The sequence below is a fragment of the Oryzias melastigma genome, linkage group LG24, assembly GCF_002922805.2.
Source record: "Oryzias melastigma strain HK-1 linkage group LG24, ASM292280v2, whole genome shotgun sequence".
Classification (NCBI taxonomy): Eukaryota; Metazoa; Chordata; class Actinopteri; order Beloniformes; family Adrianichthyidae; genus Oryzias; species Oryzias melastigma.
In genome coordinates, this window is record NC_050535.1 from 14,680,905 (window position 1) to 14,696,700 (window position 15,796).

At 39.1% G+C, this 15,796-nt stretch overlaps 1 protein-coding gene across 1 annotated transcript in view; it reads right to left on the bottom strand.

Annotated features, from left to right (window-relative positions):
• Positions 1–15,796, bottom strand: part of nbas (NBAS subunit of NRZ tethering complex) — a gene marked incomplete in the record, with an annotated part of 171,345 nt that overhangs the window by 120,508 nt on the left and 35,041 nt on the right. The window contains 4 exon segments of the mRNA XM_024290805.2: positions 963–1,049; positions 6,682–6,818; positions 7,016–7,120; positions 8,716–8,794. Of these exon segments, the coding sequence (XP_024146573.1) occupies positions 963–1,049; positions 6,682–6,818; positions 7,016–7,120; positions 8,716–8,794 (408 nt within the window).

Sequence of the window (15,796 nt, forward strand, 5' to 3'; positions counted from 1 at the left end):
TCTATGCCTTTGTTAAGCACAAAGACATGAAGCGCCACAATCAGACTGCGGTTGCCGGGGGTGACACGTTCCTTCATTACAGACACAACTGGTAGTTGATTGACTTAATCACACATACACCATCCCGCTGCAGTAAATACAGCCCAAAGCCCATGATCCGGAGCTGAAAATAGTCCGAGAGAAATACGCCGCCTGTCCACCTACAGCGCCCCGGCTCTTTAAGGAAACGATTTAGCCTCTATTGAAAATGAAAGTGACACATTTATGGGCTGCTTTTACAGGCTTACATGTTGAGCTGGATACGCTTAAGGAAAAGAGGGTAGAGATGTCAAACATTAGTATTTAGGGACACATTTGCCGGCTTCATTTTTCAAATGGGCTTAGATAACAAAAATATCCACTTAGTGGGAAAGGCGGAGGGGAAGAGAGAGGAACAGATAAGAAAGAAAAATATGCAGCTGAAAACATGACAACTAAACAATGCGAGGGAGAAAAACACCATCCTTAACCTTGCTGGCATCACAACCTTATTATTACAATTGAGTCCACAGCCAAGCCTACCTCAGCTTCCAGCTGATATCACCAATCTACACCAAATAGGTAATTAAACAAAAATGAAATGAAAGTGGAAATGAAGCTGGCCTGCACACTGAAGCAATAGCATCAATTGGCTCCATAGCGAGATTTGTTGTTAGTTTGTTATGGCTCTGTTTAACATTTGGATAATAGGATGTCATGTTTTGTTTCAGATAATGATGCCTGTGCAAGCAGCATCTGGCCTGCATGGAGCGGGATCTGTAAGACTGTGAGAGGCCTTCTTATGGCAACAGGCAGAGTTCATGTAGACGTATTGACTGAATCTTTGACAACTTCTGAGTTTAATAAGGCTTTATGTCGAGCGGTTAAAATAAAAATATATATATGTTGAAAAAGTCCAGTTGGGGACGATGTGCGATGTTTACCTGCACTCCTCTGCCTCACACCAGTCCATGTCTCTGTGTCTCTGCTCGTCCCACGGAATCAACCCCAGCTCGTCTCTTTCATCCACACTGAAACACAAAAGTGGGCGGAGAATGATTCGCCTGCAGGGTGTTATTGTTGACTGTATAAGAGCACTGGACTGAACAAGCGTGATGTCACCCATAGAAAATGGCTTATTTACCGCTCAAGCTAAATTAAGTCAATTTAGTCGCCATTTTTAAACCATATGGACGCCGCCATGTTGGAACCAGATGATGTAAGTAAGCAGTGATCGGTCTGAGTTATTGTTTCTATGACAACCACTCTCACCAATCAGGAGTGAGCTTGTTAGAAGTCCACATCCCCTACCACTTGAAATCTGTGAAACATTTCGAACTTTTGACCTTGTGGTCGGCAAGCACCGCCTATTGTTTTTAAGCATCCAAATGGTCAGTTTATACTTTAAATCAAGACATACTTTTTTTAATCTTGGTTTTAGTAAAATTTTATAAAGTTAATTGATATTTGATTTGTTTTATGCTCTTTTTACTCAATTGATTTTTTTTTATTTACTTTTACTTATTTATGTCTGTCTATTTATCTATTTATTTATTTATTTGCTTGTCTGGTTATTTATATTTGTTTTTCTTTATTTATTTTTCATCTTTTTTACTCCTTATACTTTTTTAACTCCAGTAATTTCCTCAGAGTAATTTCCCACATTAGTGATTGACCCTTCTGTGAGGATGATGCTGAATGTTTTCTTCATTTTGTGTGTTTTTTCATGACTGTTAAGTGTAAATATTTAAGTTATCTTGTTGGAATGCATATTCTTTTTTCTTAACATTTTTGTTTTTCTTGTCTTGTTTCAAAGTATATGATTTCTCATCATTTGCAGGTGCTCTTTTTCTAATCCAGTGTTCTGATTGGCTGCAGAAATGTTTGCAGGAAGTGTTCCTGCTTATATAAGAAAGTGATGAAAATGGTATCAGGAGGCCTTTCTGATTTTTCCTGTGACCAAGTAAATTGATTTGCCCAGCAATAGCAGTCGGAGGTTGGCCGTTTCTTTGGTTTGCCCGATTTCTCCCTACTTCTGCCTGGTCCACACATTACACCTTCTCAGTGAGCGGGGTCACTCTAGTGGGATCTCCCAGGTCTGGCTCTTAGATCTGGAGGGGTCCTGTGGTAGCGTGTAGCATTGCCACAAAGGTATCTAAATAATTAAATAAAGTAAATAATTATATGAACCATATTGGCTTGAAAATACTAATGCTCTAACACTAATAGAAACCGTATTTTTTCATAAGTATTGTGTCGAAATTTGTGTTTTATTATGTTTGATTGTTTGTTTGTTTGTTTGTTTCTTAAGGATCCCCATTAGCCAGCGGCTGATCTTCCTGGGGTCCCACTTTCTTAAAGCCACAAATGTGTGCATAAACAAACTCGAACATCCATTAAACCCAGTCGTAAATGACTAACAGGTCTGCCTTAGTACCTGGTGAATCATCAAACCCGTTCACTGTCTGGAACTACACGTGGTCATAAAATACAAAAGAAGTAGAACCAGCAACATATGGGAAAGGGAGGAAAAGAAAAAGAAAAAAAAAAAAAGAGGAGCGGGTTGACAAAACACAAAGCCACAACAATAAATAAGCCAAAGAAGCTCTGAAAAGAGTCTGATTTGTGCCTCTGCTGCAAATACTTTTATTTTCTGAGCGCTACCTTGGTGCTGAGATTTACTTTTTTTCCCGGTCTCCTTGAGTTTGACAAGTTTCAGGAAGATAAATAGGGAGCGCAGGAGAATGACTGTGCAACCCCGCGTGTCATGCCAGCTTAAGCATAAACCCACCAAAAAAAAGCATTTGAATGCATGCACCCATGCTGAGTCGCCAGAGCGAGCACTGTGTGTTTTATTTGGAAGAAAAATGTGTTTCATTTTGTTATCTAGTCTTTTGTGGTCACAAATTGTGTAGTGGAGCTGAAAAACTTAAACAGATAGTGCGGGCTACAAATCATCTGCAGCTTTGGTGCAGTTAAAGGGCAACTGTAAACATGTTGCAGCATTTTTCCCCCCCTCAGCTGAGTTATGAGTCCTGTCTGATGTCAAAATACTTAAGGAGCAAGTCGGAAAGCGCTGCTGATTTATGTCAAATTATAGAAGAAGGGCATTTTTCCCTAGCATGACTTCATTAATTCAGCCTGCCGTCTTCACACATAAAGATTGAAAAGTCGCAGATAAAGTCGAACCTCTTCGTCGGTTCTTTTTAGCCATCTTCCCCTTCGACCCAAAAAGACAGGCAGGTCAGGAAAAGAAGAGAGTAAACAGAGTTCGAGCTCCCTGACATTGATGGGAGTAATAAATTATCCTGCACTCCTGATCTCACTCACATCAGAAATGCAGCAAAGTCTAGAGAAAATGAAGATGCAAACTTGAAGTTCAGTTTTCCACTGGGTTGACATTTTTTCTTTTTTTTTTGGTGAAGTTTTCACCAAAAACTTCTACTCTTCCAGCTTCCTGAAGTCTAAAGGCCTCCACACAAACCTGATCAATATTACAGAAGAATGCTGCATCCTTTCCCCCAACCATCCCTTGTCGGAGTGAAACAAGACTTCAGCACATGAGGAGTGAGCTCCAAACAGATGGTGAGAGGAGCTCCGTCTGCTGCAGTGTGGCAGCGAGTGCTAGCTGAGCAGCAGTTGGTGCTCACAAGCTGGGGAAATAGGAAACTGCCCCACAGCGGCGGCGGCGGCGCCATGATGGATGCTCACTGCAGAGCCTCAACCGCCTGACCTCCATACCAACTCAGATGCGGCTGGATAGAAGTAAGCTACAGGGAAATGTTTGGAAACCAGAACAACAACATGACCCAAACAAAAAGAAATAGTTATAATAATAAATTAAGCAAATTTTACCCTTTTTATATTTTTTTTTCTTTGCAAAAAGATTCCTAGTGGTCTTTTAATGTTGCGACTTTTTAGCTAAAAGCAAAAAACTTGTTGTTTTCTTGGACATTGTTGGTGCGGAACAACCCCGCCCCCCTTTACCTCCCCATTGCTGAGAGCTCAGAGCATGGAGCCTCTGGCCTGTGAAGGGAGTTTTTGCCACCATATTGCAAGCAAAAGTCACAGTTTACAAAATGTAAAGTGTTAAGAATAAAAATTCATGATTTGCAAATAAAAATATTTAATATTTGGTTTCAGAGACAAAAATATTTTTGGTGATTGCAGCACAAACGTTTTTAGGTGCGTTGTGCCTCATCTCTCTTGCGTTGATATGTTTTTTTTTTTTTTCATGTAATGTTTGTGTTAGCCTGCTGATTGGGCTATATTCTATCCAATCAAATCACCATATTTGTCTAATATACTGTCTGCTACCTAGGCTCAAACGCCTAGGCTCAATTTTTTTTTTTTTTTTTTGTATTTATTACATTTTATTTAGTCAAATTTGTGAATTTATGGCTGATAATTTCCTGAAACCATAGAATAAACTGTAAAGGTCATACTCTGACATCACACTAAACGGGGATCTATGAATCCGCTGGCGCAAAATATTGATAAAAAGTTTGATTTTCTTTAAGATCTGTTCATAAAAAAAAAAAATTAAAAAAAATAAAAAAGATTTGACGCACATATTTTCTGCAGCACGACAGCGTTTCTGGATTTACCCAACAGCAGTAGTAAGGAAATTAATGATGTTTTACCAAAGTAAACTTAATTTCTAAGCAGAAGAAATTACATTTTAAACTTTTAATGTTAATTTTCACAATGACTTATTTCTAAGAACTCATGTTTGCTTTTTATCAAAAGTAAAATATACGTAAATATTCAGGAAAAAATGCAATTTTCTCTTAACATTTGAACATTTTATTCATGAAAAAACTATAGTTCATTTAAAAAAATCATAATTGTAAGATAATGTAACGTCTGGCTAGACGGAGACGACACAGACATTTTTCTGCTGCAGACATTTGAATCACGCTGGTCGCTACACTAACTTGAATGAAGACAGAACCCTGTTGTATTTGTGTGGTTTTGTTGCTCCTTCTGAGTTCTGCTCAAAGAGAAACGGGCCTGAATGGTTGGAGACTGTAGAATTCTGATTGAACAGCGCCAATAGAAAGACCTAAGTCTGCCTCGGCCCCCAAGCACAACAATCCTGATTGGATAGAATCTAAACCAATCAGCAGGCTGAAACAAACATTACACGAAAAAAAAAGAAATGTATCAACGCAAAATCAAAGATAGGGCGAAATCGAGCCCTATCGAAAAATGTTTGTGCTGCAACCACAAAATATTTTTTAAAGCAAAAAAAAAGTATTTGAAAGCAACTATTAAATATTTGTATTTGCAAATTATGATTTTTTTTTTATTCTTAACACTTTACATTTTGTTTGCAATATGGTGGCACAAAAATCACTTCATAGTGGCCCGCCCAGGGTATTTTCAAAAAAAATTTTTTTTTCATCTGTCCCTAATTCACGATGATCTTCATAAAGAAATGCTCAAAAATCCAATTATAAGCTTAAGTATGATCAAATATTTCCTCCATCATCACAAAAATGGCACAAGAACATGATCAAATTAGAGTGAATCTTCAAGAAATTTAAAAAAAATAACAATATTAATACTTTGGTTCCACCTAATAATAGAAAAAACATATTTAAGTTTATTTGAAACTTTATATCTTCCAAACTAAAAGCAAAAAAAACCTACAGTTTAGTGAAATACAAGGGCGGGAAATGTGCTGCAACAGTTGCATCAAGGCTTATTTCATTTACTGTGTCTGAATCTGATTTATATTTATAAGTGGTAATTAAGTCGCTTTCTCATAGTCTGCATGTGTGGAACGGAGCTGGAATTCATTCTGTGTGAAGGTGTGAAAAAAGAATGTGTTGGCACATGCTCCCACTGAGTCAAGTTTAAGTTATTTTAATATTGAGAAATATATTAATAAGACACAACGGGGTGAGACTTTTGCATTCCAGAGAGGTACGCTGTAATAATAAATGTTGTTTTGCATCACCTCATCTGTGCTTAAAAAATCATGCTGGGTTTAAAGAAAATGCCTTAACTCTTTAACAACTTTGTATTTATTATGTTTATTTTGAGAGATTTTTGCACTTAAAACAATAATTATCCTAACATATTTAGGTATATTTGCATTTGACATACAATCTTTCCATAAAAAGTAGCTAAATCTCCTAAAATGATTTGTCCTTTTTACGCAAACTGTTTTTATTTTCCCCAACAAAAGGTTAAAAAAGGAGAGGGCAAGACTTACTTACCCCCAATTTAGCATGAGAGCACAATCGGGGGGAAAAAATGACAAACCGGCGCACCAGCCCTGTGGGTGTTCCACAAACAACGAGCTAATTTATAGACAAAGCTGCAGCCTGATCCTTTCAATAACAGCCAACCCAGCCTAAACAGAGCAGAGATAATTAGCACTGGGTCACAAACAAACAGGTCCACCGAGGGCTGCATGCACCGTTAGTTGCTCATGACTAATCAGCCCGACTATAAGCGGGATGGTGAGCATGGTGACCAATTTGGAGGGAGGACAAAACTCAAATCATCATAATTCTGGCTAATCTGCTGTTACTTTAAACAGAAATAAAGTTAAAGACATTTTGATTAAAAAAATGTTTTTGTGTATCAGCGCAACTCATGTTTATTCCTGCTTTTATTGTGTAGTTGTAGAAAGACGTGTGTGTTTCTCACCAGGCTTCAGGCAGCAAGATGGTGTACTCGTGTGGAGAGGTGGTTTCTGGGAAGTTGTAAAGAATAGCTAGTCGATGCTGAAGGAGTTCTGCTCCGTGATACGTGAAGAGAATATCCAAGGCCTGCACATTACTCTCCTGCAGGCAAATGACGCATGAGACAAAAATATTAGGAAAGCTGCTCAAATGGTTGTCGATTCTTCTCAACACACTGTCCTCTGTAAGAATGTATTTAACAAAGAATAATGGGAATTTGGGAAAAAAAGTGAAATTCCAATGAAGTAATTCAGCTAAAGTGGTGAAGAATTTAGACAGAAAGAAGAGGCAGACATTACCCGAGCATAGTTTCGTGCTGACAGAACAATATTTTGACTACGGAACTTCTTGAAGAACTCCGCGTCGTATTTCTGCTCTGCTGCGTAAGGGCCGCCAAGTATCTCCTGGAAAGCAAAAGAGTCAAAGTCAAGCCATTTTGAGAAATATTGAATACATATTGGTTCAAGGAGGGGTATATATTTCTGAAGAAGAGGATTATCTTTCCAGAATAAATGTGAGCGGGTAGACGATGAGACTGCAAAGGATTGCACCGAGGCAAAGTCAACACAGACGCTATTTAACTTTCTAGCCCACGGCTGCCTTGTCTTTTTATTTGGAAGCATCTGAGTGAGTTATGAGTGTGTGTGTGCATATGTCAGGAAGGAACATTTGTTGTTGTGGCCTTTGGCTAGAGGGATTTATCTGAGAGTAAAAAATCTCTGTGACATCTTTTACGTCAGCGAGTGCGCGCGCGAATATTCCGCGCAGCGTTTCAGCGCCCATGTGTGTGTGTGTGTTTCTGATGGATAGCCTTTGAATGGGTCGTATGCAGACAGAGCCAACCCCAAGTTGGGATGATAAAAAAAAACCCTAATACGATATTCATAGACAGCCAGAGAAAATGGATTGGGGCAAAAAGGAATGTGACGAGTGATGCGGTTACCATGACAATGTCCGGGAAAAGAGAGAGACGTCATTCTGTCTGAGCTGAGAGTGTAGTTGGGCAGGGTCTTATCTCTGCTGCATGTGGAATAAGTGAAGCTTCATTCAACGCTGACTTATCGTGGATCACAAGGGTATGCGTGTTAGCGTTAGTCACAGGAAGGATGAAATCCATTTTGGTTAGAGCTTAGTCGTACATGCTAAATTCCACTTAATGCCTTAGTGACTACTGCCCTTATGGGTGGATATGGACAGGCGAAAAATGGGTAAAGCGGTTCATGCAGGGAGTCACACAAAATTTTAAGACCGTAGACCAATCGGTGAGCTCATGGAGTGAAAATATTCTTGCACATTTTTTTTTCTATGGGCATGCAGGGGGGGGGAGGTCGTACAGCTAAGTAATGGTTTAAAAAAAAAAGGGGCATTTCTCCAACTTTTGCTGCAGCGGTAAACGGGAGAATTTATACAAATTTGAACACTTGTTAATATTGACTTTAAAGAAATAAAACAATTAATGTTCTTTGTCCCATTTGAAGCTCATGTCGCACAATAAACTGTTAGACTGCTTATTTGCATTTAAAAGCTTAAAAGTTGATAGTTCTGAAAAGTTTTGAAATGGTTTCCTAAAGTTTATGAAATTTCCACTTACGCAACCGGGTAAAATAGCAAAATTTCCACTTACGGCTAGAGATTGATTCTGGCGCCATCTTGAATGTGACCAGATACCTCTCATTTTTCTAGCACCTTATTGTCAACCAGGATGAATGTGCCTGTCACACTTGTGGATTAATTAGAATCTTATGAGTGCATTTGTCAATGGTGTCATATCGTAAGTATAATAATAATCTCTTGCCTATGCTGAAACCATTGCAAAGCTAATTGTTTGACTTAAAAACCTAAACTTGCTATAAATAGAATCAATGTTACCACAAATTTTAATATTTCTCTGATGTTGCCGAACATTTTAACAATAAATATGAATTTTTAACTTGCTAACTGTCATCTGAGATACTGACTGAACTGTTTTTGTGCGAGACTGCTCAAGTTCTTCGTTTACCTCATAGGTTGCCAGCCGGTCCAGATAGGAGAGCAGTTTCAGTCGGCTCCGACACAGCTCCTTTTGCTCCAGAGTCAGTCTAAATACACATTTGCATGAACAAAACCAGTGTTAGCACTGCTTCAACATGAACCAACTAACATTGAGTGCAGCAAAATAAAAGTTAACACTTTTAATTCCCTAGATTTAGACAGCAAATCTACAAAGACTGATGACTGAGTCACCAGAGTGCCACCAAAACTCCATCACTTTTTGGAGGACGCCTTATGACCGCAAAGGCATTCAGGTGTTCCGTATAGGATGCTGGATGTCAATGAGGTGAGTGATTGTCCTGAGAGAGTCAAATTCATTTTCAATGTGATTATATCAAGGCAGTAAATAAAGAGAAACGACAATAAAAACCAAAAACAAATCAGTCACTCAAAGTACGCCCCCAGGAAGGAAACCAGACGACTGGTCAGACACGCCCCTTTAGGACGCACAAATCAAATATGTTTCACCTACTTCTCATTTGTTATCCAAATCCAATTTTACAAACCAGAACAGTGTCTGAACCATCTTTAAAAAATTTGTCTTGGATCAACAGCAGTGGGCGCACAGGGGAGTTTACCTCTCCTCCATAGTTTTAATCCTTAATCCCTCATTACAGTGGGTACCATCAGGTTTTATCAGGGCTCCTCTGTGCTGACTAACAAAGATTAACACCGGTTCAAAAACACACTGAGACATCAAAGAGTGGTGGCTTAGCGCTCACACTGGTGGTAATTACTTTTCCCCGTTTCCTCTGAGCGATGCAAGGAAAGTGGAACTGATGAGAAGTGAGGGCTGATGGGAAGGATGAGGAGGAGGCCTGTGGAGAAGGCTGCTTAAAGGAGTTGTTGTCATTTGGAGACACTGAATGAATTGTTTACTCGCAACAAAAGAGAACTTGAATTTTCTGATGGGGTTCAGGCAAGTTTCACGAAACGCTTCTTTTCACTGAGGACGTCTGATTACAGCGTCAAGACTAAACGCCAAATTGTATCATTTTATAGGATATAGTGCACTTGCAAGTCAAACAAAAACGAATGGGTGAAAGTGTTTTCTCATTAAAGTGTCCCGACTTTAGACTGAATAATCGATTCTGTCTTGAAGTCTGCAGAGTGTTGAACGTCCTCTCAAGCTTCCACAAACAACATAAGTGCATGCAACGACTATAAATAACTCAACTTTTTTGGTTTTTTTAGGCGTACAAAGTTAGTTTTTCAGAACCAGGATTGGAACCAGCTTAAAGAGTAACCGAACACTAATCCGTTTTTTTTTTTTTGGCTGTTATAAATGTGGCTTTGTCTGCTAGTCATTACCAATATTTTAATAAATTAAAATAAACATATTCAATTCCTGAAAAAATAGTCAAAAACCGTCTGTCTGCTGCCCCCTACAGGTTGAAACGAGGTATTACAGTTGAATTTTCTGATTGGTCAGCTGGTGTAAGTCCCAGAAGTTTCAAGTCATTATGTTCTACAGCTCCAGTATAAAAGCCCCGCCCATATTTGATTCTGTAACGGTCGGTTGTTGTTGTGTTAGCTTTAGCATGGCTCGAAAAATCCTCACAAAGTTCTGTGGAGAAACTTGCATCACTTTGCCTGGTACCACTCTCCATAATGAAGACGCAGCGTATGTTACATAATGCTGATCTAACTGTCAATCATAGTTCTAAGCCCTACCTCTGCCACTTATGTCCACCTTCATTTGCCCCGCCCCCTTTTTTTTGGCATTTTTCAAATTTGGGCTAAGAATGGAGTCAGCCTCCAACTGCCCTGTTTGGCAAGAAGTCACCAAACCTATTATTTTGGAAAATTGGCAAGTAAGCGGGGCAAACCATCTTGAAAGAACTCCTTCAAGAAGGCCTTTAAGATTTGACTTTAAAGACCGACTCCAATGAAAATTGTGTTTTGGATGGTTTTTAACATGTTCTTGTTGAATTTTCCCTGGTGATAGAGTATACAAAGTTGCGTAAATGTTGTGAATCCGGAGCGAATGAAAAAAAAATGTAGTTTGAAAAAGCTTGTAGTTGTTACATACAAACTACAATCGGCGGGCCACAAGCATCCAACTTGTAAACGACTAGATCCATGAACGTCTTTGTTTTCCTCATCTGAGCTGGAATCTGGCTCAAAAATATACAACTGGATAACTCCAATATTGCATGTGAGGGGCTGTAAGCTAGCAGGGAACGTGTAAAAAGAAAAGCCTCAGTATTTGGTGGGGGAAGGGGGGCGGGGTTGCTCAGTGCCAACGGTCCCGGCCACAACTCAGAGCCACATTTCTGATAAAATACTGCTGCTCTGTAGAAAACATCATAGAAACTCTGATTTCGTCTAAAAATGTCATATTCATAATGCTTTTGACCACTGGGGACGTTTTTATAAAAGATCAAAAGATTTTAATGCATGTATCTTGAGAACACATCTCAATTTGTGCAAAACGTTTATGTCAAATATAAAAAAAATCTATAAGCCACGTAAAAATTTAATTTAGTTTAATTATCCTAAACATGCCACCAGGTCACAAACAAAAAATGTTTTAAGAACAAGCTATCTGTAAATTAAATAAAAGAAGACGTCTTTAAATGCATTTACGTATATAGGTTTATTACTGTTTTAAAGTTAGTCCAACTTTAAGCGTTAATAGGAACTTTGCAGCAGTCATTTTCATGTTTTAAAGGGCTTCATTCTGGAAGTACATGATTTGTTTCTCTTGGTGGAGGTCACTGTGATTCAAATATAATCCAGAAATACAGTGACACAACAAAAGGTATCTATTTTAATGCATATTTACATGTAACTGAATTAAGAAAGAGATAAAAAAAAGTGAAAATGTCAAACATTAAATAAATAAGACCTGGTTGCAAGGTGGTATTTTTACAGCTGAATATCTACACGTGTACTAGGATGCTGCAGCAAAACCGTGAACAACAACACACACGCCCCGACACACACAGGCTGGTCCTAAGCTGCAGAAAACGAGGAAATTAAACTCCTAACTGCAGTCTGGATCTGATCTGATAAAAACGTAAACACCTTGCCGTAAACTTCATTCTCACAGCTTTAGCCTGTTTTTCAGCCGTCTCTCCTTTATAAACCCACAAAGCCAGATAAAAACTTCCACTGCAATACTGTCCGTCCATCAGATCAGTGCTTATAAATAATAATCCCTGGTAGACGTAGTGAGAACAGTTAGAGTTTCTTGTTTTTAAATGTCATTAGGATGGCTTTTTACAAAAGGACAGACGTCTTATCTTTTGTAATTTTAAAAAGGCTGATTGCATCACATACGCAGAGACGGGCTCCCTAACATTCTGTAGGACAAAAGATGCAATGGTCAGTAGTTAAATGCAGCCCCTTATCTACACACAGCAGCATCCCACATGCCCCAACATACACAGAGCAGATGTGATCGATGCCCAGCCATTTCTGTAATGGCGGTGTAGTTAAAAAGAAATTAAGAGAATTATTATCTGTCTCGGTCGCCGCCACAGGCACCAAGGCAACGTAGTTTGATCCATTAGTGAGGGCACTCGCAAACACATTTTGGGGGCACGTGTCAGCCTCCTGGCAGATGCCCTAACTCAAAGACAGATAAGGAAGAAAAATTGACATATTTAAAGAAGTTAACTCACCAAGGATTTAATGTAATAGCTTTTTTTTTAATGTTTGGAACTTATTGACTTTTTTTTTTTAAACACTCTTTTATATACTAGAACTCAATCTTTCTTTTATCTACATTGAACTACAGGTCTGCAATAAAACTCAATGTTATTACCCGGTCAATGAGCTATACCGAAAAAATAAAATAGAAATGAAGAAAAAATCTCATCAATGAAAAAAAAAAAGAAACCTGAAGGGGAACCATTACAAAAGCTTAATATAACACACTCTTTTCCTCATTCACATGCAGACTAGAGGCTCACAAGTAACTATTACCTGATTTGAAAACAACAAAAGGGAACAAACAATCCAGCAACACGATACCAATAAACTGTATGGATTTGCATTTTAAACGTGCATCATTCATAACCGATTATACACCCTTTGCTATGTTTACATGGGGTTCCTTAAACAGGTGTGTGTAATGCATATGAAATTACATTAGAAGTCATCCACGATACATGGCTATGGGAATTTGCATGGTGGTATGAGAGGTGATTAGTGATCACTAAAGGGTTTTTCATTAGTATTTCCCGGGGCACTTGACAACAAAGGCATAAATTACCTCCAGCAGATTACCCACTAATCTGCGGCAGCGCTATTTCTCTGTCTTTCTCTCACTCATCCTCATTAACATCCCTGCCTTTATGATCCTCTCCAGTGTGCCACCTAATGAAACAGAGTGCTAAATTTGAGAGACCACCCCACCACCACCAAGAGGCACCGAAATTCGGTTCCAAGTAGGAACCGTTGAGAGTTACAAGGTTGTACCGAAACCGAAAGAAGCTGCCAACGGTGCCTCATTTCAGTGCTAAGTTTCAGTGAAGGTCTTTTTGTCTTAGGACAAGTCAATCACTTCTTTTCTGTTCAGTACTATGAAGTTCTAGCCAATCCTTCTGCTTTTCCTGCGACAGTCTGCGGGCTCATATAAGGTCGCTGATGGGGCGAGCACGAGAGCGCGCAGTGCTCGAATGTCTGGCTGCATTTCACAGCAGGTCACAGAAGTTTGACAGGTCGCTGCGTCACATCAGCCAATCAGGAACTCAGCTTTGGGCACGTGACGTTTTCAATGACCCGATCAGCGGGTAAAATACTAGTCCAAAACGAGTGTTTTGTCCTGTCGCAGCGCAGCAGTTCTCTGGCTGCACACAGCCTCCCGGACTTCAGAGGAACTCGCTTGCTTAATATGCCTGCAGACAGACAGCCGCTGCGGGGAGCGGGGGCAGCCTGCTCGGGTCTCCTTTACTTATTTTCTTTGAGACAATAATAAAAAAGGTCCCTTAATTTTTCCCCTCTCTGGTTAACACGGGCCAGCCTTCAAACTCAGTCACAGAGACACAGAAACACAGCGGAAGCGGCTGTCATCCAGACACACCCTCTGAGTGAAACAGAAGCCCCGGTAACTCTTCAGACACTCCAGCCTCTCAGCTGCGGCGCCACACTCAGGATCACGTTAGACAGGCGGCGAGCAGTTAATCCGTCATGCGGCAAAAGAGGGGCGGTCCACCAGTTTGCAGGTCGGAGGTTGGGGGGCTCAGATTTAGTGGGAACAGTCAGCACGTCAAAAAACGACGACACTCAAAACGTCAATTTCTGATGCGGAAGTCTTAACCATGTGTCAATATGTGACGACTTGGGAATGAAAATGTGTTGATTTGGGACGATGTAGGCATTATTTTTATCACTAAAGTACCAGAACCGAATAAAGCCCAATTGGTGCCCAATAGGGGTGTACCAAAATATCAATATTGTGGTATAGGCCTGCGATTGATTCTCGATGTGTTTCCACCATGTATCGATCTTTCATTTTTGTTTGAAGAGGCTGTAAAACGTTACATTTGTCATCCTATGGTGAGACTTTCCATTGGAGGTTGATAGGGGTGCAAGTTTCAAGACTGGTTGTTGTGAGTACCTATGTGTTTGGCAGCTACTTGATTTATTTAATAGTTTTTTTTTAATTTTGCACTAAGTAGTGGCACTGCTGTTCATGTTTACTATTGTTAACACTGAATTTTACAGATGATTCAAATTCAGTTGGTGTCAATGCTTGTCAAAGACATAGTATTACTGATTTGCACAAAAGTGTCTATTATTTGACACAAATTTTTTATTATGATTGTGTTCAAAATAAAAAATAAATAATATATTTTCCCCAAGAATGTGTTCTTCTATATAAAGTTATCGGAGACAATTTTTATCACTTATTACAATATCGCGATATCATCGATATCGTGAGCCGTGTATCGCATCGAATCGTGAGGTATCCAGTGATTCCTAGTGCCCAACCCTATTCACAATCAAAATAAACCTTTCCAAAATCTTTTTGATTCATTGGGAAGCGAAAGGGTATTTTTATCATTTCCTGTTTCGGGATTATGCGCGTTATTATGGGGTGCTACCCACGGCTAGTGTTACAGCGCCGATGAGAGCGCCGCAGTCAAGAAAAACTTGACTTAATGTCAAAGGCCAGAATAGCTATTTGGGCAGCTGGGCTCAAAAGGCGGCCGGGATGCAGAGCTGTTTTCTTTAGCAATATGCACGCCTTCCAAAGTGTAAACACGTCAGCGCTACATTTATTTGGTTGATAACAACAATCTTGCCAAATGCTATAAATGATTCATGCCGTCAACCCTGTGGCACTCCTGATTGTAAAGGTTTTAGATAAAAATATTTTAGACCACTGTGTCCAACTAAACACGATGAATACCTCTAAGCTCGTAAAATAAAAGTCGGCTTCTAAATCGGTACTTCAACAAGTAATCAGTGGAGTTGAGTGAAATAGTAGACCGCTTGTGTTCTACAGCCACTTTCATAAACAGGAGTAAATTATAGAGCTTTTATAGAGAGTTTAAGGAGCAAGCAAAATACAAAAAAAGGATAGAAAAAAAGGGTTCAGACTGTAGGATCCATCATGTCAAACAAAGACACTACAAAATAAGTTTTATATCATATTTCAAGCACACATTTTTGAGACTTCCATTTCATTAGCATGATCAAAACTTTCCTTAAAAACCCATTCTATGTAATTTAATATGTGTGTTCTGCCCTGTAGTTCATCATCAGTCCACTAGAGGCAGTAGAAGGCCTTTTCCTGATCATTTCAAAATGGCTGATTCGGTGAAATCTCAAAAACACTTTTGGCGGGAAAAAGTTTTCCAAACTTGTTGGTGAAAATCAATTTATTGTGATTCTTTTTTAATGACTACTTTCTGTATTGGAAGAACACATAATCTGCTAATAATTAGTGTGTTAAAAAACAGTCCCATCATGTCAAATTTGTGCTTTTTCTGTGACATTTAAGTCAATAATTTAAATCTTCAACTAAAGTTGTGAGCAAAAACTCACCAAATCACGCATCATAATTGATATTATCTATATCTCATTAAAAAATT